Source organism: Scyliorhinus canicula, chromosome 6 (genome assembly GCF_902713615.1).
Source record: "Scyliorhinus canicula chromosome 6, sScyCan1.1, whole genome shotgun sequence".
Taxonomy (NCBI): domain Eukaryota; kingdom Metazoa; phylum Chordata; class Chondrichthyes; order Carcharhiniformes; family Scyliorhinidae; genus Scyliorhinus; species Scyliorhinus canicula.
Genome location: NC_052151.1, coordinates 15,890,764 through 15,916,328, shown reverse-complemented (window position 1 = coordinate 15,916,328; position 25,565 = coordinate 15,890,764). Strand labels below are relative to the sequence as shown.

General features: G+C 49.4%; 1 protein-coding gene across 1 annotated transcript in view; it reads right to left on the bottom strand.

Annotated features, from left to right (window-relative positions):
• The window catches only part of LOC119967002 (inositol-trisphosphate 3-kinase B-like), a 181,689-nt gene extending 170,212 nt beyond the window's left edge, over positions 1-11,477 (bottom strand). Inside the window, exon 1 of the mRNA XM_038798989.1 lies at positions 9,515-11,477. Within this exon, the coding sequence (XP_038654917.1) occupies positions 9,515-10,426 (912 nt within the window). The 5' untranslated portion in view covers positions 10,427-11,477. The remainder of the gene's footprint in view (positions 1-9,514) is intronic.
• Between the last annotated feature and the right edge of the window lie 14,088 nt (positions 11,478-25,565).

The window sequence follows — 25,565 nt, the reverse complement described above, 5'->3', positions numbered from 1 at the left end:
ACAGGTCAGTATTGCAACATCTCTCAGGTCAGTATTACAATATCTCACAGGTCAGTATTACAACATCTCTCAGGTCAGTATTACAACATCCCTCAGGTCAGTATTACAACATCCCTCAGGTCAGTATTACAATATCCCTCAGGTCAGTATTACAACATCCCTCAGGTCAGTATTACAATATCTCACAGGTCAGTATTGCAATATCTCACAGGTCAGTATTGCAATATCTCACAGGTCAGTATTACAACATCTCACAGGTCAGTATTACAACATCCCTCAGGTCAGTATTACAATATCTCACAGGTCAGTATTACAATATCTCACAGGTCAGTATTACAACATCTCACCGGTCAGTATTACAATATCTCACAGGTCAGTATTACAATATCTCACAGGTCAGTATTACACTATCTCACAGGTCAGTATTATAATATCCCTCAGGACAGTATTACAATATCCCTCAGGTCAGTATTACAACATCTCACACGTCAGTATGACAACATCCCTCAGGTCAGTATTACAACATCCCTCAGGTCAGTATTACAATATCTCACAGGTCAGTATTACAATATCTCACAGGTCAGTATTACACTATCTCCCAGGTCAGTATTACAATATCCCTCAGGTCAGTATTACAATATCTCACAGGTCAGTATTACACTATCTCACAGGTCAGTATTACAATATCCCTCAGGTCAGTATTACAATATCTCACAGGTCAGTATTACAATATCCCTCAGGTCAGTACTGCAGTATCTCACAGGTCTGTATTACAATATCTCACAGGTCAGTATTACAATATCTCACAGGTCAGTATTACAATATCCCTCAGGTCAGTATTACAATATCCCTCAGGTCAGTATTACAATATCTCACAGATCAGTCTGACAATATCCCTCAGGTCAGTATTACAATATCTCACAGGTCAGTATTACAATATCCCTCAGGTCAGTACTGCAGTATCTCACAGGTCAGTATTACAATATCTCACAGGTCAGTATTACAATATCCCTCAGGTCAGTATTACAATATCTCACGGGTCAGTATTACAATATCTCACAGGTCAGTATTACAATATCCTTCAGGTCAGTATTACAATATCTCACAGGTCAGTATTACAATATCCCTCAGGTCAGTATTACAATATCTCACAGGTCAGTATTACAATATCTCACAGGTCAGTATTACAATATCCCTCAGGTCAGTATTACAATATCTCACGGGTCAGTATTACAATATCTCACAGGTCAGTATTACAATATCCCTCAGGTCAGTATTACAATATCTCACAGGTCAGTATTACAATATCCCTCAGGTCAGTATTACAATATCTCACAGGTCAGTATTACAATATCTCACAGGTCAGTATTACAATATCCCTCAGGTCAGTACTGCAGTATCTCACAGGTCAGTATTACAATATCTCACAGGTCAGTATTACAATATCTCACAGGTCAGTATTACAATATCCCTCAGGTCAGTATTACAACATCTCACAGGTCAGTATTACAACATCTCACAGGTCAGTATTACAATATCTCACAGGTCAGTATTACAATATCTCACAGGTCAGTATTACAATATCCCTCAGGTCAGTATTACAGTATCTCACAGGTCAGTATTACAATATCTCACAGGTCAGTATGACAATATCCCTCAGGTCAGTATTACAATATCTCACAGGTCAGTATTACACTATCTCACAGGTCAGTATTACAATATCCCTCAGGTCAGTATTACAATATCTCACAGGTCAGTATTACAATGTCCCTCAGGTTAGTACTGCAATATCTCACAGGTCAGTATTACAATATCTCACAGGTCAGTATTACAATATCTCACAGGTCAGTATTACAATATCTCACAGGTCAGTATTACAATATCCCTCAGGTCAGTATTACAATATCCCTCAGGTCAATATTACAATATCTCACAGGTCAGTTTTACAATATCCCTCAGGTCAGTACTGCAATATCTCACAGGTCAGTATTACAATATCTCACAGGTCAGTATTACAATACCCCTCAGGTCAGTATTACAATATCCCTCAGGTCAGTATTACAATATCTCACAGGTCAGTGATACAATATCCCTCAGGTCAGCATTACAATATCTCACAGGTCAGCATTACAATATCTCACAGGTCAGTATTACAATATCCCTCAGGTCAGTATTACAGTATCTCACAGGTCAGTATTACAATATCTCACAGGTCAGTATTACAATATCTCACAGGTCAGTATTACACTATCTCCCAGGTCAGTATTACAATATCTCACAGGTCAGTATTACAATATCCCTCAGGTCAGTATTACAATATCTCACAGATCAGTATGACAATATCCCTCAGGTCAGTATTACAATATCCCTCAGGTCAGTATTACAACATCTCACAGGTCAGTATTACAGTATCTCACAGGTCAGTATTACAACATCTCACAGGTCAGTATTACAATATCCCTCAGGTCAGTATTACAACATCTCACAGGTCAGTATTACAACATCTCACAGGTCAGTATTACAATATCTCACAGGTCAGTATTACAATATCTCACAGGTCAGTATTACAATATCTCACAGGTCAGTATTACAATATCTCACAGGTCAGTATTACAACATCTCACAGGTCAGTATTACAATATCTCACAGGTCAGCATTACAATATCTCACAGGTCAGCATTACAATATCTCACAGGTCAGTATTACAATATCTCACAGGTCAGTATTACAATATCACACAGGTCAGTAATACAATATCTCACAGGTCAGTATTACAGTATCTCACAGGTCAGTATTACAATATCTCACAGGTCAGTATTACACTATCTCCCAGGTCAGTATTACAATATCTCACAGGTCAGTATTACAATATCCCTCAGGTCAGCATTACAATATCTCACAGATCAGTATGACAATATCCCTCAGGTCAGTATTACAATATCCCTCAGGTCAGTATTACAACATCTCACAGGTCAGTATTACAACATCTCACAGGTCAGTATTACAATATCTCACAGGTCAGTATTACAATATCTCACAGGTCAGTATTACAATATCTCACAGGTCAGTATTACAATATCTCACAGGTCAGTATTACAACATCTCACAGGTCAGTATTACAATATCTCACAGGTCAGCATTACAATATCTCACAGGTCAGTATTACAATATCTCACAGGTCAGTATTACAATATCTCACAGGTCTGTATTACAATATCTCACAGGTCAGTAATACAATATCTCACAGGTCAGTATTACAATATCTCACAGGTTAGTATTACAATATCCCTCAGGTCAGTACTGCAATATCTCACAGGTCTCTGCCACTCGGCTGTGAACACTGTTTATTGATAATTGTGAATCAGGTATATATTGGCATTGTGAGTGTGCTGGAGCATTGTGCAGTGCCGATCCTGGACTCAGGCGGGAGGTTTAACTGATCAAGTTGGAGGCCCCAAACCCTAATAAGAAGTTTCCAGTCCCAGGTTTGCACCGAGAGGAGGGACAGCTGTGGGTTGCTCCTGGTGACAGGCCTGAGTTACCGGCCAATGTCTTTATAGAGGCTGCAAACCAGCAAGGGGCAAAAACAAAATCAGAGATAAAATCTGTTGTGAAACCAATGGGTTGTTGTAAAAAATGGGTTGTCAACAACAAAAACTTTGATTTATACAAGACGTTAGCATCATAAATCATCCCAGTGAGCTTCACAGGAATATTATAGAACGAAGTGTGACACCCAGACACAAAAGGAGTTATTGGGGCAGGTACCCAAAACGATTGATCAAAGAGGGCATTAGAGGGAGACAATTTGCAGATTGGAATCTCAAACCAAATACCACATCAGGGTCAGAAGGTGTGATTGGTAACATCAGGCCCTGAATAGGAGATTACAGAGATAGGGAGGGAGGGATGTGGGTCTGGAGGAGATTACAGAGATAGGGAGGGATGAGGGACTGGGGGAGATTACAGAGATAGGGAGGGAGGGATGTGGGTCTGGAGGAGATTACAGAGATAGGGAGGGATGTGGGATTGGAGGAGATTACAGAGATAGGGAGGGAGGGATGTGGGTCTGGAGGAGATTACAGAGATAGGGAGGGATGTGGTACTGGAGGAGATTACAGAGATAGGGAGGGATGTGGGACTGGAGGAGATTACAGGGATAGGGAGGGATGTGGGACTGGAGGAGATTACAGAGATAGGGAGGGATGTGGGACTGGAGGAAATGACAGAAATTGGGGAGGGGAGAAGTCTTGGAAGGATTTGAAAACAAGGGTGAGAATTGTAAACTGGAACCAATGCAGGCTTATTACGAGGAAAGATACAGGCAGCAAAGTCTTGGAAGAGCTCAAGTTTTCAAAGGGCATAATGCGAGAGCCTGTTGGCAGTGTCCTGGAATAGTCAAATCTAAAGATAACAATACGCATAGATGCAGGTTGTAATGTCACCTTTCTATCTGAAATGGATATGAATCGATCAGTCAATACAAACTGCTTAATTCAGTGGAGTGGACAGTTTACAGTACTGTTAGTATGAGCCTCCACATACATTTGTGTTTTGAAAAGTGCTGAATAAACATTAAGTTGTGCTTGAAGGTCTAGCAGGTCAATAGCAGAGAGATTAATAGCTCGCCTTTTGCTGCAGTGAATCTAACCATGGTAACAACCCACAGGCCAGTGTGATGTAAGCAGCTTCTAAAACCTCTGAAGCCTTTCTACTCACTTCCGATGGGCATGGCTATCTTTACAGAGTGCTTGTGGAGAGGGAGTGAACAGTTGGAAACCTCTAATGAGTGTCCTCACCTCTAACCTCTAATCTCCAACCTCGCTCTCTCTCTCTCTGCAAGCATTCTTGTCTCTGTCCCTGTTCTGTGATGATTTGATCTTGTTTCTCTGCTTCACCTTGTTCTGGATCTTTCAGTCTACTCGTTCTTCCTCCCCCCACCTGCCCAAGCATCTTCAGCATGTTGACTTTGTCACATCATCTTGCACTCAAACACAGTCTTTCCTCACTTCAGGCCCCAGGCCCCACTTCCCTCCTAGGTTGTGCTGAACTTGCAGCACTGTATCAGTGCTTTGGGCCTCCAACTGCTTCCTGTCAGTGTTAGTCCTCCACACAAACCTCTAATTTCATCTCACCCCATCACCTTCTATTCCATTCTGCATCATGCGTTTATCCAGCCCTCCCCTGCCTGAAGTACATAGAACCCTTACAGTGCAGAAGGGGATCATTCGGCCCATCGAGTCTGCACCGACCCTCTGAAAGAGCACCCTACCTCGGCCCACTCCTCCACCCTATCCCACGAAGCCTGCACAGCTTTGTACTGTGGGAGGAAACCAGAGCACCCGGAGGAAACCCACAGACTCGAGGAGAAAGTGCAAACTCCACACAATCACCCGAGATCGGAATGACATCTTGGTCCCTGACGCTATGAGGCAGCAGTGCTAACCACTGTGCCAGTACAGGTCCCTGATGCTGTGAGGCAGCAGTGCTAACCACTGTGCCACCCCAGGTCCTTGACGCTGTGAGGCCGCAGTGCTAACCACTGTGGCACCGTGCCAGCCCGGTTCCCTGGCGCTGTGAGGCAACAGTGCTAACTATTGAAAATGAAATGAAAATCGCTTATTGTCACGAGTAGGCTTCAATGAAGTTATTGTGAAAAGCCCCTAGTCGCCACATTCCGGCGCCTGTTCGGGGAGGCTGTTACGGGAATTGAACCGTGTTGCTGGCCTGCCTTGGTCTGCTTTAAAAGCCAGCGATTTAGCCCAGTGTGCTAAACCAGCCCCTGACAGCCCCCAACCAGCACCGTGTCAGCCCGGGTCCCTGGAGCTGTGAGGCAGCAGTGCTAACCACTGTCGCACCGTGCCAGCCCATGGCCCCGGGTGCTGTGAGGCAGCAGTGCTAACCACTGTGCCACCCCAGGTCCCTGGGGCTGTGAGGCAGCAGTGCTAACCACTGTGCCACCCTGGGTCTCTGGGGCTGTGAGGCAGTAGTTCTAACCACAGTGCCGCTCTCTCTGTTATTCGCCTCAAACACCCTCATGGTCTCTAACCGTTCTCGAGGTAGAAAAGCTACTGCTGAATTTCTCAGGTGTTACCTCACTGGTTCCTCCCTGCCTTCACTCAGCATTTCTTAATGCTTCTAGAATTTTCTCCTGACGACTGGCCATGTCCATTCTTTTTATCATTCAGAAGGCGTGAACATCACTGGCAAAACCAACAGTTGTGAGCCTCCCACTTGCCTGGATGAGTATAGCTCCAGGACAGAGCAGCCCACTTGATTGGTACCCCATCTACTACCTTCAACCTCCATTCACTCCATCACTGGTGCGCAGTAGCAGCCGTGTGTACCATCTGCAAGATGCACTGCAGGAACTCACCACGGTTCCTTAGGCAATTCCTTCCAAACCTATGACCTCAAGGCCCCAAAGGATAAGAGCAGCAGATACCTGGGAACCCCACCACCTGGAGGTTCCCCTCCAAGTCACTCACTGCCCTGACTTGGAAATATATTGCCGTTCCTTCACTGTCGCTGGGGCAAAATCCTGGAATCATCTCCCTATCAGCACAGTGGGTGCACCTACCCCACATGGACAGCAGTGGTTCAAGAAGGCAGCTCAGCACCACCATCTCAAGGGCAACTAGGGATGGGAGTTCCAGGCTTTTGACACAGTGACAGTGAAAGAACAACGGTATAGCTCTAAGTCGGTGAGTGGTTTGGAGGGGAACCTTCAGGGTTGGAGCTGACCACTGTTTAAACTACTGCATGGATTCTATAATCAACCTGTCGCCCCAAAACTAGAGAGGGGTTAAAACAATCTAGAAGTCCCACTCTTGACCCTGGGCGTGGACCAAAAGTTATCTTGGGGTGCAGTGCCTCTGCAGTCAAATAGCTTACTGACATTGAGGGTCAAGGAGAGGACAGGATGAATGTCCATTTGGACTAAGTGGGTGCGAGTGCTTTTAGGCTAGGAAAGGTGGGAGGGAGAGATGGTGAATGCACTGTCAGGAGTTTCTCTGCAAACTCTAAAGCCTCAGAGTTAATAGCAGTGGGCTGGAATGCGAATTGAATTTCTTCACAATGTGAGCATGGAAACTTCTCTCAGCTTCCCCTACCCAATAATGTCTTTAGTACTCTTTGTTTAAAACAAGTCTTCCGCAGGATTAGACATAACAGAAACTATGACAGGATGTTACAAAGGATTCCAGTGCTTTGCGTTTATTTTCTATCCATTTGTGTATATAGAGGAGAGTTATAACCCTTTGAGTTTGATTTTATCATACTTCAAAATATAGAAACTGGAGCTGCCAAGCCTGTAAATGCCTCTGGGACAAACAGAATCCACGTTCAGTTTCCTGTGTTATTCACACTTATTCTGTAGGGTGGGGGCAGGTGGGAGGCCGGGGTGGGTGGGTGGGGGGGGGGGTGACCAGAAAAAGACCCAATCCCAAGAGCTCAAAGAATAGCACAGCGTCCTCATAGAATCCCTATGATACGGAAAGAGGCCAGCTCGAGTACATTCATCCCATCGTTTCCGTGCTAGCCCTTTGAAGAGCCTACCCAATGATTGCCTCTTCACTAGCTTCGCTTTCCACATAACCCTTCAATCACTTCCCTGCTCCCAGTGTTCAACCAGCTTCCTTGCGAAAGTTTCAATGAAATCAGGCAACGTCTTCCAGATTGGAACCTGTCAGTTAATTTAAATCTGTGCCCTCTGGGCGATCAGTACCCCTCCCAACCCCACTCTACCACCCCGCCTCTGCCCCAGGCACTGGACACAGTTCATTCACTCCAACAGAACATTTTGTGATTTTAAACCTCTCTCTAACCTTCTCAGCTCGGAGAAGACTATAGACTGTATCAGTCATTTCACACCATCGCCAAGACCCTATTAAACAGTCTTTGTCGCATCTATCCCAGAGTGAAGCTGCTGTTGTTAATCCCGATATCTGCCTGCAATAGTCCTCTCCCATATGGTTACCTCTGGAATGCCCCAAGGATCCATCTACCCTTGCGCTGCACCCCCCCCCCCCCCCCCCCCCCCCCCCCCCCCATTTCCTATCGACATGCTCGCCCAGATGAATTGGAACATGACCACCTTCCCCTCCAAGCCGGCAACACCCACATCCCACAATATAATTTTTTCAAAGAAAGAGAAAGCAGGTTTGTGAGAAGGATACAGAGAGTCTGCAGCGAGATATAGCTAGGTGGAGTACAATGTGTCCACTTTCACCATCATCAAAGGTTGTCCACTTTGGCAGGAGGAATAGGTTTAAGGTGGGGGGGGGGGGGGGGGGCGGAGAGATACAAAAGGGTCCAAAGGTGCACTGTTTTCACACAGAGGGTGGAGAGAGTCTGGAACGAGCTGCCAGAGGCAGTAGTAGAGGTGGGTACAATTTTGTCTTTGAAAAAGCATTGAGACAGTTATATGGGTAAGATGGGTATAGCGGGATATGGGCCAAATGTGGGCAATTAGGACTAGCTTAGTGGTAAAAACAGGGCAGCATGGAGAAGTTGGGCCGAAGGGTCTATTTTCGTGCTGTAAACACCTATGATTCTAATGGCCTGGCAAAATATTATTTAAATGGAGAGAAAATGCAGAAGGATCTGGGTGTCTTTGTCTGGGTGGAATATAAAAGGGCACCGGGGAGGTCACACCTGGAAGCCAAGTCACTGAATATATTTAAGAAGGATTTCTAGAGTTTAAAGGTGTCAAAGGTCATGGGTAGAATGTGGGTGTATGGTGTTGAGTTAGAGAATCATCTCTGATCATACTGAATGGAGCAGGCTTGAAGAGCCGAGTAACACACCCCCGCTCCTATTTTCTGTGTTTCTATGTAATACTGTGCACAACTCTGGTCACCTTACTTTAGGAGGGATACACTTGCATGAGAGGTAGCGCAGAGAATGTTCACTGGGCTGGTTCCTGGGGTGAAGAGGTTGCCGTTTGGGGAAAGGTTGAGCAGGTTGGGGCTATAGAAGGATGAGATATGATCTTATTGACACAAGTGAGACCCTGAGGAGGCTTTGGGGCAGAGTTGGAGCTGACAGGATATTTACTCCTGCGGGGATCTGGAGGGGGGGGGGGCAGTTTAAAGGTAAGGGGTCTCCATTTAAGATCTCTGTAATCTCCCCCCGTTCCACAACCCTCTGAGATCTCTGCGTTCCTCGAATTTTGGACCCCTCGACCAATCCCTGATTTTAGTTGCTCCGCCATTGGTGGCTACACCTTCAGCTGCCTCAACGCCAAGCTCCGGAATTCTCTCCCTAAACCCCTCCACCTCACTTTCCTCAGAGAAGACACTGCTTAAAACATACCACGTCGACCAGACTGTTGGTCATCTAACGTAACATCTCCTCAGATAGCTCATTGTCATTGTTTTATAATGCTTCTGTGAAGTGCCCTGAGATATTTATTATGTTAGAAGTGTTGTATAAATGCAAGTTGTTGTTGTTGTTGTTGTTGCTTCCCTTCCTAAGCAAACCATGTGAGTGAGAGAGGATGGTTTGTACTCACCACTCTGGGTTTGGGTTGATGATCCAGGGTCTGCAGGAAGGTGGAGCTGACATCTCCTCCTCTGTCGGGGTCACTGGACATATCTTCCTCTGATTCATCCCAGGAGGAGGAGAAGCCAGCAGAGGAGGCTGACGAGGAGGAGAGTTTCCGCAGAAAAACCCGGGCCCCGTTTGGATTCCCGTCCTCGGCAGTGTCATCACAGTTGTCCTGCCCGTGCTCCGTCACGATGACATGAGGGATTTCCACACCAATGCTGCTGGTATGAGTGACAAGAGGCAATGATGGGTCAGGGAAGCCAGGCCCGACAAGAGAAGGAGTCCTGAGGCCAACGGGCCTAGCTGCTGTGTCCTGGTCCCCAGCGGTGCAGTGTTGGGTTAACTTGCGGCAAAGCCTTTCCTCCTGGCATGGAATGGGACTGCTATTGACCACGAGGCCCCACAGTGGCAGCGGTGCAGTTTCCTGACATTCTAGCTGTTCCTGCTCTGTCCTACTGACCCCGATGTCTTCCAACCCTGGACCAGCCCCCTTGTCCGTTTGGGAACACTCTCGCTCTCCACTCACGCTCCTGCGTCTCCGCAAATGCCGCTCTGCTCTGTAAATGCTGGGAATCGTGATACTCCGCTCCAGCTGCGGAGCGTGCCTGAATCCACTGGTGACCCGCGATTCATCGACGGCTCCCGGCTGAGGACTCCCTCCCCCAGGGGATCCATCTCCTGCTCTCAGGTCCTCGCCTGGCCAGGTCTGCTGGAGCCCACGTGCGCCACTCGCACCAGCGCCTGCGGCCAGACGCATGTGGCAACGTGAAACTTGTCTCTCGGGCACCTGCAGTGCGGGCCTGCTGGTCCGGGCAGGACAGTCAGTCTTGGCATCATTACTCATTGTGTCCAGGCTGCTCAAGGTGCACATTGCCATAGCATCTGCAGCAGGTGGTGGAGGAGGGATGGGGCAGGACGGGAGCAATAGGCGGAGACTGACATCCAGCCTATACCTCACTGGCACCTGTCCCCTCCCCTTCCTGTGGCCGGGCTCACCTGTGCTACCAGCTGAGGCTACGGAATCTGTCCGGGCATTCCAGACAACCACCAAATCCGCCGGAATTATTCAAAACATTATCCTCTTCGGATCTGGGTGAGTGAAGGAGAGAGATAGATGGGAACCAACGCAACTTTGAATCACCAGCGAAGGATGCGGATTTGTTAGGAGGTGTCTCCAGCGTTCCCTACGGCATGGCACGGAGTCTTCGGAAATCTGAGCAGCAGCTGGGAAGATTCAGGATGCCCGGTGCTTGGGGAGTCATCCTCCCCCTCCCGCTTTCCCACGTTAGACGGATGCCAGTCTGTGTGGTGGTAGCAGCATGTTGCAGGCAGCTTCTGGTACGTCTGAGTGTGGGATTGGGGGGAGGGAGGGAGGGTAGCTTTAAACTCTTAATTCAACTCCAAAAACACACCCACTTTAGGGGCTGTACTCTCGGTCAACTTCAAAGTGGAAATCTTTGCAGCCGCTAATCCAGATCCAACACTCGGAGCAAGGGGGATGCACAGTGTGTGTGTTTGTGTGGATCCACCGACAACAAGATGTTGAATTAGCTGATCCCCTTCCAAGAACAGGAGAAATTCTTGTAGTGCAAAATCCAGGCGATCGGAAATGAAAAGCACGTCGGATCCTCCTTCAGATTGAGAAAACAGCAAAGTACACAACTTGGCTCCAGAGAGGGAGAGAGAGAGGGGATTGGAATAACCCCTTTCAGATTTGCTGCTTCTCTCTAGTCGTCGGAAAGAAAGCGGCAAAGATCCAGTTTGTTTCACCTCCGAGGTGTCAGTCTGTGCTCCACTCACTCTGCTCTGTGTGTGTGTGAGCCAGCCTCTGCCGAGATGCGAGATTTTCCGATCTCTCTCTCTTTCTCCAATGACTGGTTGGTTAGCAGCCGAGTGTGTGTGTCTGTGGCTGATCTCGGAGCAGGAAGGAAGTGAGTGAGTGTCGGTTCTGAAGACTGAGTGCTATTTTGACACACACACAAACACACAGCTCTGAGCAGAGACTCAAACAATGTGAAACTTGAGAAAGTTTCACCAACAGCACACTTGTAAAACTCACTGAACTATTAAAAGTACACACACACACTGCAGTTACATCATTTCACAGAGAAGTTATGCAACTCCAAGAGCGACTGTGAACTAAATGGTAGGTTTTGTTTGAGGGGTGGGGGAGATTTTCTTTTAGTTTCTATTTTCTTTTTTTCACAAGCATGATTTTGTTCACAAATGCTCTCTGTATCGACGGGACTAGATGGCCAGATTGGCAAACCGCCCTCCTCCAGCCACAGCAGAACCAGGTCTCACTGAACCTGTTAGCAACTCCTGCTAATGACAGGTCTCAGATTACATGGAGCTCTGTGAAGGAAACTGGCTGTGGTCGCACTATGCAAACTGTGGCTCGATGGGAATACTTTCACTCTGAGCCGAAAGGTCAAGGGTTCATTGACCCAGAGCTGAGATTGACCACCTGAGATCTCCAGGTTGACACTTGCCCTTGTACCAAAGAACACAAGAACAGGGAGCAGCGGAAGGACCATTCAGCCCCTCGAGCCGGCTCCGCCATTCAATACCAGCATGGCTGATCTCATTTCGGCTTCATTGCCACCTTCCTGCCCGCTCCTACATCCCGCGACTAATCAAAACCCATCTATCTCCTCAAATGTTTGATGTTCCGCCGTCCACTGCACTCTGGGATAGAGAATTCCACAGATTTACCACCCTTTGACGCCGTTTGAAGTCATTCCTCCTCATTTCTGTTTTAAATCTGCCACCCTTCAGCTTAAAATTACGGCCTCTTGTTCTAGAATTTTCAACAAGGGGAAACACGCTTTCCGTCTCCCCTGTCAATCCCCTTTGGCATCTTATGTACCTCAATTAGATCTCCTCTCATTCTTCTGAACTCCAGTGAGTATCGGCCTACGCGGCTCAATCTCTCTTTGCAAGACAGATCCTTCACCCCTGGAATCAATCTCGTGAACCTTCTCCAAAGGTTGAGTGAAGTTCTTGATGTGAGATTGGCCAGAACATCAGAGAGAACCCCCACTCACCCCCCCCCCCCTCCCCCGCCGCCGCTCGTCTTCCAATCAGAGCCATAAGATTGTTCACACCACCTGTGAGGATCAGACAAGGGCCTCGGTTCAACGCCTGATCGGAAAGGCAGGGCCTCCGACAGTGCCACGTGCCCACAGTGCTGCACTGTCAGCCGGGACCACGTACATCATTCTCAAATTCTTACAGCCTAATGAATCCAAACCAGCTCCAATTAGAAACCAAAAAGAGGATTTACGTGTGGAGGGAGGGGGCATTCCTTCACGGTCAGTGGGTCAAGGTCCTGGAACTCCCTCCCTAACAGCACGGTGGGTGTACCTGAACCTCAGACACATGCAGTGGTTCAAGAAGGCAGCTCACCACCACCGTCTCACGGGCAATTCGCAGAACCACAGAATAATATTGCACAGGCGAGGCCTTTCGGCCCATCAAGACTGCACTCAATTAGGGATGGGCAATAAATGCTTACTGGCCGGCAAAGCCTACATCCCGTAAATGATTTTAACAAAGGTATTAAATGAAACTTTGTGTCTCCCTTTACCAAAGGAATGAATTGATCAGGAGGAAGCAGTGGATAGGCTGTCTGACTTCATAGAATCATAGACTTTACAGTGCAAGAGGAGGCCATTCGACCCATTGAGTCTGTACTGGCCCTTTTGAAAGAACAGCCCATCTAAGCTCACACTTCCAACCTATCTCCGTAACCCAGTACTCCCACCCAACCTTTATGGACACTAAGGGGCAATTTAGCATGGCCAATCCACCTAACCTGCATATCTTTGGATTGTGGGAGGAAACCGGAGCACCCGGAGGAAACCCACGCAGACACTGGGAGAACGTACAGACGCCGCACAGACATTGACCCAAGCCGGGAATTGAACCTGGGACCCTGGAGCTGTGAAACAACTGTGCTAACCACTGTGGTACCGAGTTGTTAAGGGGCCAGGACCGGATGAGATGCATCTAAGAATAGCGAATAAGTGAGATTGGAAATTGCGGAGGCACTGACCATAATCTTTCAGTCTTTCTTAACTCAGGGAACAGTGGAATTGCAAACATTACACACAACACAAGAATTAGAAGCAGGAATAGGTCACCAGGGCCTTCAAACCTGCCCCGCCATTCAATATGATCATGGCTGATTCATGCCAACTTAACTCCTTTTCTGGGCCTTTTCCCCAGAGCCCCCAATTCCTCCATCCATCAAATATTTATCCACCTCCACTCTAAATACTTCTAATGATCCAGCCTCCACCACCCTCCGGGGCAGAGAGTTCCAGAGATTCACCACCCTCTGCAAGAAGACATTTCTGCGCACCTCACCTTTAAATGACCAGCCCTTTAACTTGTAGCTATGTCCCAGTGTTGGAGACTCTGCCACGAGTGAAAACAGCTCACCATCTACCTTGTCAAGCCCCCTCAGGGCCTTATATGTTTAAAAAAGGTCACCCCTCACTCTTCTAAACTCCAAGGATTGCAGACCCAGACAATTTAGTCTCTTGGTAGGACAACCCTCTTATCCCAGGAATTAGCCTGGTGAATCGCCTTTGCACTGCCTCCAATATTACTATATCCTTTTTTTGGTAAGGGGGACTAAAACTATGCAGTATTTCAGGTGAGGCCTCGCACATTTGCAACAAAAACTCCCTATTTTTAAACTCCAACCCCTTTGCAATAAAGGCCAAAATGCTGTTTGCCCTTTTAACCTCTTGTTGGGCCTGCCTGCTAGCTTTTTGTAATTTATACACTAGAACACCTAGATCCCTCTGTACTTCACTCACCTGCAGCCTCTCTCCATTTAGATAATAATCTGCTGTTTGTTTCCTCCTCCTGAAGTCCATGACTTGACACTTCCCCACATTAAAGTCCACTTGCCAGGTTCCCCCTCTGTAAGGTGCGTGGATAAGCCCAGCAACTACCAGTAGGTCAGTTTAACTTTGGTGGTCTGGAAATTTCTGGAAACAATAAGTCAGGATAGAATTAATAATCAAATGGACAAATGCAGGTTAATGGAGGAAAGTCACCATGTATTTCTTAAGGGAACATCAACTTTAACCAACTTGTTGGAGTTTTTTGAGGAGGTAACAGAAAGGGTTGATGAGGGTGTTGATGTGGTGTACATGGATTTCCAAAAGGCATTTGAGACCGTGCTACACAACAGACTTAGGAACAAAGTTACAGCTGATGGAACAAAAAGGGACAGTCGCAAGATGGACGCCAAATTGGTTGAGTGACAGGAAACAGAGAGTAATGGATAATGGTTGTTTCTCAGGCTGGAGGCAAGTTTCGAGTGGTGTTCGCCAGGGCTCAGTGTTGGGACTCTCGATTTTCCAGGTATATATTCATGACCTAGACCTTGGTGGACAGGGCACAATTTCAAAATTTGCAGATGATACAAAACTTGAAGGTGTTGTGAACGGTGAGGAGGATAGTGTGGAGCTTCAGAAGGACGTGAACAGGTTGGTGGAATGGACAGACAGGTTATAGATGAAGTTCAACACGAAGAAATGGAAGAACTTGGGTGTAGGAGCAGAGGGCCCTGAGTGTCTATGTATATAAATCATTGAAGGTAGCAGGACAGGTGGAGAGAGCAGTTCATAAAGCATACAGGGCAGAACCCAATGGCCATGCTACGCCCAAAAGGCAGCTCGCTGCGGCGCAACGTGGCCAATAAAAGCTGGGAGACCCCGCTCCCTGGATCTACCCGGCTCGCAACACTCGCCGAGATCCAACGCCACCAAAACATGGCTACATGTGGCCTCAGCCGGGCGATTCCCGCTGAGGCCCCTTATACAACGTGAATCGTGTTGTGTAGCCATGTGTTTCTTGGCACTGCGAGCGCTGGGAAACAAGCGGCTAAATGCACTCGCTATGGAACTCAGTTCCCATTTAATGGAATCGATCCCACAGTATTCTGGGTTTATTAATAGGAGCAACATTAGCTCATCCTCAACTAGAGTATTGTGGCCACTTAGAAAGGATAGGAAAGAATTAGAGAGGGTGCAGGTAAGATGGATAAGAGTGTTACCCGGGATAAAGAACTTCAGTTAGGAGGATAAATTGGAGAGGTTGGGACTGTTCTCCTTGGAGAGAAGAAGGTTGAGAGGAATTTGATCAAGATGTTCAAACCAGGAGTAGATTGGGAGGAATGTCCTATTGGTGGAAGGATTGAGAGTCAGAGGATACAGGAAACACGAGGAAAAACGTTCATCAACATTCTTGAGAAACATCCGTCCTGAAGAAGAATCAGACTGGACTCGAAACGTTCACCCTGTTACTCTCTCCACAGACGCTGCCAGACCTGACGGGCTTTTCCGCCATTTCCTGATTTTATTTCAGATTTTCAGCATGGGCAGTGTTTTGCCTTTACTCATGTGTGACGTGAAGAGAAATGTTTTCACACGTCGGGTGGTGAGGATCTGGAATGTGCTGCCTGGTGGGGGCAGCTTCACTCGAGGAATTCAAGCCGGAATTGTTATCTGAAAAGGACGGACATGCAGGGTGACAGGGAAAAGGGGGGGGAGTGGGACTATGCAGACCGCTCATTCGGAGAGCTAGTCCAGACCCAACGGGCTGAACGGCCTCCTTCTGCGCTGTAACAATATTAGATAGATCTTTTCTGCATCCTCTCCAGTTCCTTCACATCCTTTCTGAAGTACAGTACCAGAAATGGACACAATATTCCACTTGAACTCACAACCCACTGTGTACTCCATCCCTCCAACCCACATTCTCACCTTCCACCTTCAATGATCTGTACACACTTCACCCCAGGTCTCTCTGTTCTTGCATCCCCTTTAGAGAGGTACCTTTATTTTATATTGTTTCTCTGCATCCTTCCGGCCAAAACTAATCACTTCACACTTCTCTGCAATAAATCTCGTCAGTCACGGGCCCACCCATTTGCCCAGTCTCTCTGTGGTGGGTCTACGAACACACAAACCCAGTGTAAATGATTCAGGAATAGGTGCATGAAAAGAACAAAGATAATTTGTAATATTCATTTGTTACCGAGCCACAAATCATTGACAATGCTTGTGGAAAGCTGAAGAACAGGCCAGCCAAGGTTGCTCTTGCACACCTCCTGGTGGTCGGTTGTAAGGCATCGCTGGAAGAGACCAGCGGCTGGTTTCTCCGTTCCGGAGACTAATTGTTGACGGAGGATTCACAGCCAGCACCTGGATCGATTCAGTGATCGTTGAGGGGCTAGCACCGGCGCCACGTGAAACACAATCGATTCCAATGAGAAATGGTGCCCGATTCACCAGAATCTGGATTGCCACTCAGGAGGCTGACAAGCTGCAGCCGCACATACACACTGCACTCCCCACACAAACCATCCCAGCCAACAAGCTGCAGCCGCACATACACACTGCACTCCCCACACATACCATCCCAGCCAACCAGCTGCAGCCGCACATACACGCTGCACTCCCCACACACACCATCCCAGCCAACAAGCTGCAGCCGCACATACACACTGCACTCCCCACACATACCATCCCAGCCAACAAGCTGCAGCCGCACATACACACTGCACTCCCCACACATACCATCCCAGCCAACAGGCTGCAGCCGCACATACACACTGCACTCCCCACACATACCATCCCAGCCAACAAGCTGCAGCCGCACATACACACTGCACTCCCCACACATACCATCCCAGCCAACAGGCTGCAGCCGCACATACACACTGCACTCCCCACACATACCATCCCAGCCAACAAGCTGCAGCCGCACATACACACTGCACTCCCCACACACACCATCCCAGCCAACAAGCTGCAGCTGCACATACACACTGCACTCCCCACACATACCATCCCAGCCAACCAGCTGCAGCCGCACATACACACTGCACTCCCCACACATACCATCCCAGCCAACAAGCTGCAGCCGCACATACACACTGCACTCCCCACACACACCATCCCAGCCAACAAGCTGCAGCCGCACATACACACTGCACTCCCCACACATACCATCCCAGCCAACAAGCTGCAGCCGCACATACACACTGCACTCCCCACACATACCATCCCAGCCAACAGGCTGCAGCCGCACATACACACTGCACTCCCCACACATACCATCCCAGCCAACAAGCTGCAGCCGCACATACACACTGCACTCCCCACACACACCATCCCAGCCAACAAGCTGCAGCCGCACATACACACTGCACTCCCCACACATACCATCCCAGCCAACCAGCTGCAGCCGCACATACACACTGCACTCCCCACACATACCATCCCAGCCAACAAGCTGCAGCCGCACATACACACTGCACTCCCCACACATACCATCCCAGCCAACACGCTGCAGCCGCACATACACACTGCACTCCCCACACACACCATCCCAGCCAACAAGCTGCAGCCGCACATACACACTGCACTCCCCACACACACCATCCCACACTGCACTCCCCACACATACCATCCCAGCCAACAGGCTGCAGCCACACATACACACTGCACTCCCCACACATACCATCCCAGCCAACAAGCTGCAGCCGCACATACACACTGCACTCCCCACACATACCATCCCAGCCAACAAGCTGCAGCCGCACATACACACTGCACTCCCCACACACACCATCCCAGCCAACAAGCTGCAGCCGCACATACACACTGCACTCCCCACACACACCATCCCAGCCAACAGGCTGCAGCCACACATACACACTGCACTCCCCACACATACCATCCCAGCCAACAAGCTGCAGCCGCACATACACACTGCACTCCCCACACATACCATCCCAGCCAACAGGCTGCAGCCGCACATACACACTGCACTCCCCACACATACCATCCCAGCCAACAAGCTGCAGCCGCACATACACACTGCACTCCCCACACATACCATCCCAGCCAACAAGCTGCAGCCGCACATACACACTGCACTCCCCACACATACCATCCCAGCCAACAAGCTGCAGCCGCACATACACACTGCACTCCCCACACATACCATCCCAGCCAACAGGCTGCAGCCGCACATACACACTGCACTCCCCACACATACCATCCCAGCCAACAGGCTGCAGCCGCACATACACACTGCACTCCCCACACACACTTATCCCAGCCAACAAGCTGCAGCCGCACATACACACTGCACTCCCCACACACACTTATCCCAGCCAACAAGCTGCAGCCGCACATACACACTGCACTCCCCACACACACCATCCCAGCCAACAAGCTGCAGCCGCACATACACACTGCACTCCCCACACATACCATCCCAGCCAACAGGCTGCAGCCGCACATACACACTGCACTCCCCACACATACCATCCCAGCCAACAGGCTGCAGCCGCACATACACACTGCACTCCCCACACATACCATCCCAGCCAACAAGCTGCAGCCGCACATACACACTGCACTCCCCACACATACCATCCCAGCCAACAGGCTGCAGCCGCACATACACACTGCACTCCCCACACACACCATCCCAGCCAACAAGCTGCAGCCGCACATACACACTGCACTCCCCACACATACCATCCCAGCCAACAAGCTGCAGCCGCACATACACACTGCACTCCCCACACATACCATCCCAGCCAACAGGCTGCAGCCGCACATACACACTGCACTCCCCACACATACCATCCCAGCCAACAAGCTGCAGCCGCACATACACACTGCACTCCCCACACATACCATCCCAGCCAACAAGCTGCAGCCGCACATACACACTGCACTCCCCACACATACCATCCCAGCCAACAAGCTGCAGCCGCACATACACACTGCACTCCCCACACATACCATCCCAGCCAACAAGCTGCAGCCGCACATACACACTGCACTCCCCACACATACCATCCCAGCCAACAAGCTGCAGCCGCACATACACACTGCACTCCCCACACATACCATCCCAGCCAACAGGCTGCAGCCGCACATACACACTGCACTCCCCACACACACTTATCCCAGCCAACAAGCTGCAGCCGCACATACACACTGCACTCCCCACACATACCATCCCAGCCAACAAGCTGCAGCCGCACATACACACTGCACTTCCCACACACACTTATCCCAGCCAACAAGCTGCAGCCGCACATACACACTGCACTCCCCACACATACCATCCCAGCCAACAGGCTGCAGCCGCACATACACACTGCACTCCCCACACATACCATCCCAGCCAACAAGCTGCAGCCGCACATACACACTGCACTCCCCACACACACCATCCCAGCCACCCAGGCCAACACCGCACAGGTGGCGTCCGCAGTGGAAGCCCTTGGGGAGCGGGGATTTTGGCTATACATCAGCATGGCCAAGCCCTGAGGCACTCTGTGCAGGCACTGGCCAAGGCCCACGACAGCATGCCCCTGCTGTACCGTCTGGGCATCCACCTGGACGTTAGGCCAGAAAATTATACACCAGTTAAGTTGGCACGAGTGTAGGGCACAGTTTAGTGATAGGGGCTAGGGCACAAATCTGTATATATGTTTTCACATTAAACACCTGTGCACAATGTTACAAGTTTAACAGATTTTTCATAGAAAGCATTCTACCTGGCTGCATCACAGCCTGTATGGCAACTGCTCGGCCCAGGACTGTAAGAAACTACAGGGAGGTGTGAACACCGCCCAGTCCACACAAACCTGCCTTCCATCCATTGAATCTGTCTACAACTCCCGCTGCCGGGGGAAAGCGGGCAGCATAATCACAAACCCATCCCACCCGGCTTCATCACTCTTTTAACTTCTTCCATTGGGCAGGAGATACAAAGGTTTGAGGAAACGCACTAACAGATTCAAAAACAGCTTCTTCCCCGCTGTTACCAGACTCAATGATCCTCTTATGGTTTGACCTGATCTCTCCACACACCCTCTCTACTGAGTAGTATTACACTACTGTATGCTTCACCGGATGCCTGTGTCTGTGTATTTACATTGTATATTTATATTAGCCCAATGTATTTTTTCATGTATGGAATGATCTGTCTGGAATGTACACAGTGAAAATAAACAAATTCAATCTAATCCAAGCTGCCTCGGGGCTCTGTCAGAAGGGTGTAAGTGGTGGGCTGGATTGGGCTGGCCACAGAGGTGGGGGGGGGGGGGGGGGGGGGTAGGCTGACATTGAGGGTGGCCTTGGCTCAGCGACCACAGTTCAGCCAGCGCCCACCGCTCCGTTGACCCTCCCTCACCCGACCATCGCCACCCCAGGGGACTCGATGGGACTTTGTGTTGGAATGACCAGCTCTCATGCATAGGTCACCCAAGTGGACAGTGGAAAGTGCTACCATGGGCAGGAGTCAGACGTTGTCGAACATTGCAGATGACATTGGGGTGTCATCATCCTCCATCCCATGGACCAGACTCGCTGTTACTGCCAACCCAGGGCCCGCACCCCGTGGTGTGGCAGGTATGTTGTTGTGTGCCTGTCTAATGTGGTGATGGTAGCTATGGTTGACAGTATTACAGAAAATAACGTGATATGCATGACTTGGATATACAGTAGATATAAGAAGGCAAATGTTCATAAGTCCAGTCTTTGGATCGGGCGGCGTGTAACGAGACGGAGAATGGCGCTTCCGTGATGAATGGCGTAACGGTTGTACATCCACGGCCCGTGGGCCCGAGGATTCTCCCTCTGAGGCGTCCTGTGTCTCCATCTCGGGGTTAGAGTCTGCAACGACCTGCGCAAGCTTTGAGTGCGGCACCAGAGGAAGATTGTGAGGAATACTTTCCACTGTTTCTGGTCTCTGTGGCTGTAGAAATGAGCTCCGGGGGGGGGAACCTTTGGAAGGGATGGTCTTCTGGACCGAACATGGTCTACATGTTTGCTCTGGAGATGACCCTGGGCTTGCACCTGGTAAGAGATAGGGCCCGCTCGGCAAAAGGTAATGCCAGGGACCCACTGGGCACCACCAGCAAAATTCCGAATGAACACTGGGTCACCGGGCGTAAACTGCTGAATCGGCCGATGCCGAGAAAAACCATGTCCCTGCCGTTCTTGTGTGCAGCGTACTTTTACGCCAATGTCCGGGAAAACCATGGTAAGGTGGGTGCAAAGTCTCCGGCCCATTAGGAGTTCTGCGGGAGCTACCCCAGTCACTGCACGGGGGGTGGTCGTATATGAAAACAAAAAAACGAGCCAGTCTCGTGTCCATCGACCTGGAAGACTGCTTCTTTAGGCCTCGTTTGAAAGTCTGCACTGCGCGCTCCGCCAACCCATTTGAAGCCGGGTGGCAAGGGGCAGTGCGGATATGGCGTATGCCGTTCATCTTCATGAACCTCGCAAACTCCTCACTTGTGAACGGAGTGCCATTGTCCGTGACCAGCACCTCGGGAAGGCCATGCGTACTGAAAGACAAACGCATCTTCTCAATTGTTGCGTAGGACGTTGTGCCTACCATCTTATGCACCTCAAGCAATTTTTACTGGGCATCAATTAATAGAAGGAACATGGATCCTTGAAAAGGGCTGGCGAAATCCTCATGCAAACGCGCCCAAGGCCGCCCTGGCCATTCCCAGTGATGTAGGGGCGTGGCCGTCGGAAGCTTCTGATGCTCCTGGCAAATGGAGCAGTTTTGGGCCACCTTCTCAATGTCGGTGTCGAGGCCCGGCCACTAGGGACTGTTTAGCACACTGGGCTAAATCGCTGGCTTTGAAAGCAGACCAAGGCAGGCCAGCAGCACGGTTCGATTCCCGTAACAGCCTCCCCGAACAGGGGCTGGAATGTGGCGACTAGGGGCTTTTCACAGTAACTTCATTGAAGCCTACTCATGACAATAAGTGATTTTCATTTATAGGGGCTGGTTTAGCTCACTTGGCTAAATCGCTGGCTTTGAAAGCAGACCAAGGCAGGCCAGCAGCACGGTTCGATTCCCGTAACAGCCTCCCCGAACAGGCGCCGGAATGTGGCGACTAGGGGCTTTTCACAGTAACTTCATTGAAGCCTACTCGTGACAATAAGCGATTTTCATTTCATTTCAGACACAACTCCGGGCCAACATTTTCATATTGGTCACACCTGGATGCCCATTGTGCAAGTCTCTCAGTATCAGCTCCTGTCCTTTTTCCGGAACAATCACGCGCGTCCCCTACAAGAGGATGCCGTCTTCCACGCTGAATTCTGACAGCTTGGAGGAAAATGCCCGCAACTCGCCTGGGAGCTGTCTACGCTGCCCACCATGCAGGACTATGTGCCGAACTTTTGACAGGACTGGCTCCATCTGGGTCCACTCATGGATCTGTGATGCCGTGACAGGCAAGGTGTCCATAAAATTTAGGGTTGCAACCACCTCCCCGGTCGTGGGGTTCGACATGGGGCCGGTCGATAAAGGCAATCGGCTCAGTGCGTCGGCATTCCCTATCTGGGTTCCTGGTTTGTGCTCCAGAGAATACTCGTAGGCAGCGAGCAACAAAGCCCAGCGCTGGATCCGTGCGGAATCTGAGTGGTATTGGCTTATCCTCTCGGAAAAGTCCCAGCAGAGGCTTATGATCAGTCACGATAGTGAAGTGCCAGCCATACACGTACTGGTGGACGTGTCTCACCGCAAAGACCACCTCCAGGCCCTCCTTCTCGATCTGTACGTACCTCTTTTCCGCTGCCGTCAATGTGCGGGAGGCGAAAGCTATCGGCCGCTTGGCCCCCTTCTCCATCTTGTGGGACAGGACGGCCCCAATACCACAAGGGGATGCATCACATGTGATGAGCAAAGGCTTTCCAGGATCATAGTGAGTTAGTAACCCAGGCAACGACAATTGTTGTTTTACCCGCCGGAAAGCGGTTTCTTGCGGCTGACCCCAAACCCAGGTGTGATTCTTCTTCAGCAGAAGGTGCAATGGGGCCAGCATAGTTGCCAGATTGGGAAGGAACTTTCCGTAATAGTTTATGAGGCCGAGAAACGAACGAAGATGCGAAGTGTCAGTCAGGGCGGGGGCCTGTTGAATCGCACACACCTTCTCTGCGATGGGGTGCAAACCTTCGCGGTCCACCCGATAACCCAGGTAGACTACTTCCTTCGCCTGAAAGACGCACTTTGTGCGACCTAAATGGACTCCAGCCTCCGAAAAGCGTCTAAGGACAGCCTCCAAATTTTCCAAATGTTCCTGCTCCAATATCCCTGTAATCAATACGTCGTCTAAGTAAACAGCAGCATGCGGTAAACCTCTCAAAATGCCCTCCATAATGCGTTGAAAAATAGCTCAGGCAGAGGATACCCCAAAGGGCAAACGTGTATATTCATACAGGCCCCAGTGTGTATTAATCATTACATATGGCCGGGAGGCAGGGTCCAGCTCCAACTGTAGGTAGGCCTGACTCGCATCTAATTTTGTGAACGAGAGTCCGCCTGCAAGCTTCGCGTAGAAATCCTCTATGCGAGGCATTGGGTATCGGTTGAGTCGGGAAGCCGTATTCACTGTAAGCTTAGAGTCGCCGCACAAGCGGACTGTGGCATCTGGCTTCATTACAGGTACAATCGGTGCTGCCCAGTCAGCAAAACGGACAGTGAGATGGAGGGACAGTGGGATGGAGGGACAGTGGGATGGAGGGACAATGGGGTGGAGGGACAGTGAGATGGAGGGATAGTGGGATGGAAGGACAGTGAGATGGAGGGACAGTGCAATGGAGGGATGGTGGGATGGAGGGACAGTGGGAGGGGGCTGCAGTTGGGGGGGTGTGGGGTGGAGTAGGTGGGCAGGAAACATGTGTTCATGATGCTGCAGCCATCATGGAGTGTAGGGCCCAGCCGGTCTTCTCTCCATCTGTTTATAACACTCTTTCCTCACCTCATTTTACACCATCCTTTCCTCCAACTACACCTGGCTGCTGGTGCCTCAAACCCTCACCTCCGTTGACCAATTTCAACCTCAGTTTCTCAATAATAAATGGACTCTCTAAACAATACATCCTCTATGATCTTTATCGCAGGCTTCAGAAATACGCTTCCTGTTTGTTTCTGGTGTTCACTAGAGTTCTAATTTATATAATGGGAAAAGTGTGATCTCATGACACCTTTACACTATCACCAAGGTTCAAACTATGTTCAGAGCGATGCCACAGGAAGAGCAGTAGAGGTTTGAGAAGAACCGAGCCTGGGTCAGTCTTGGCTTACTACACCCACAGCACAAAGCTTCGGCAGTGACGATGATGCCGCAGTGACACACGGAGATAGCTCTTCCCTGAGAGAAAAAGAAGCTCGCTTTTAATGTCCTTTCAGACTTTGTACAGCACCCGTGCCGGTTGAGGTTATTCATGAAGGCCCCGCCTTCTCAGCCTTGCCCCTCGCCTGAGGGTGTGGTGACCCTCAGGTTAAACCACCACCACTCAGCTCTCCCCCCTCAAAGGGGAAAGTGGCCTATGGTCATCTGCGACGATGGTGATTTTACCTTTACCTTCCAGCACCCAAAATGTTCACAACCAATGGATCACTCTGAAGTGCAGGCCTTGTTGTTATAGGCAACCACTGCAGCCAATCAACATGCAACGAACAGCAAACAAATGAATAACAGGTGTGTTGGAATGGATATTGACCAGAAAGGACACTTTGAGAACCCTCCCTGATCTCCTTCCATGGGCTACATGTAGTGTCAGGGTTTCTAGCAGGTTAACTTGAACAAACAGATGAGGCCTCAGTTTATCTGAACGACAATAAGTAATACTCCCTCACTTGGACTAGACTTTACACTCATATCCTGGATTATAATAAACACAGTGGGGGCTGTGTAGCGGGAAGTGTTCTCTAAGTCTAAGCTGTTCTTGTTGCCAATACTGGATATGAAAACTATAAATGATGTTCTCCAGGCTGACATGCTTCGCCGAAACAGCACCAAATAAAGAGCAAGACTCCGAAAATAAATCCAGACAAAAACTATTTGGCTTCATTCTCATCTGCACCACACACAGGATCAGAGTGATGAGCATCAATGACATTGGAGCGAATAACTTCTTCAACGCACATTGTTT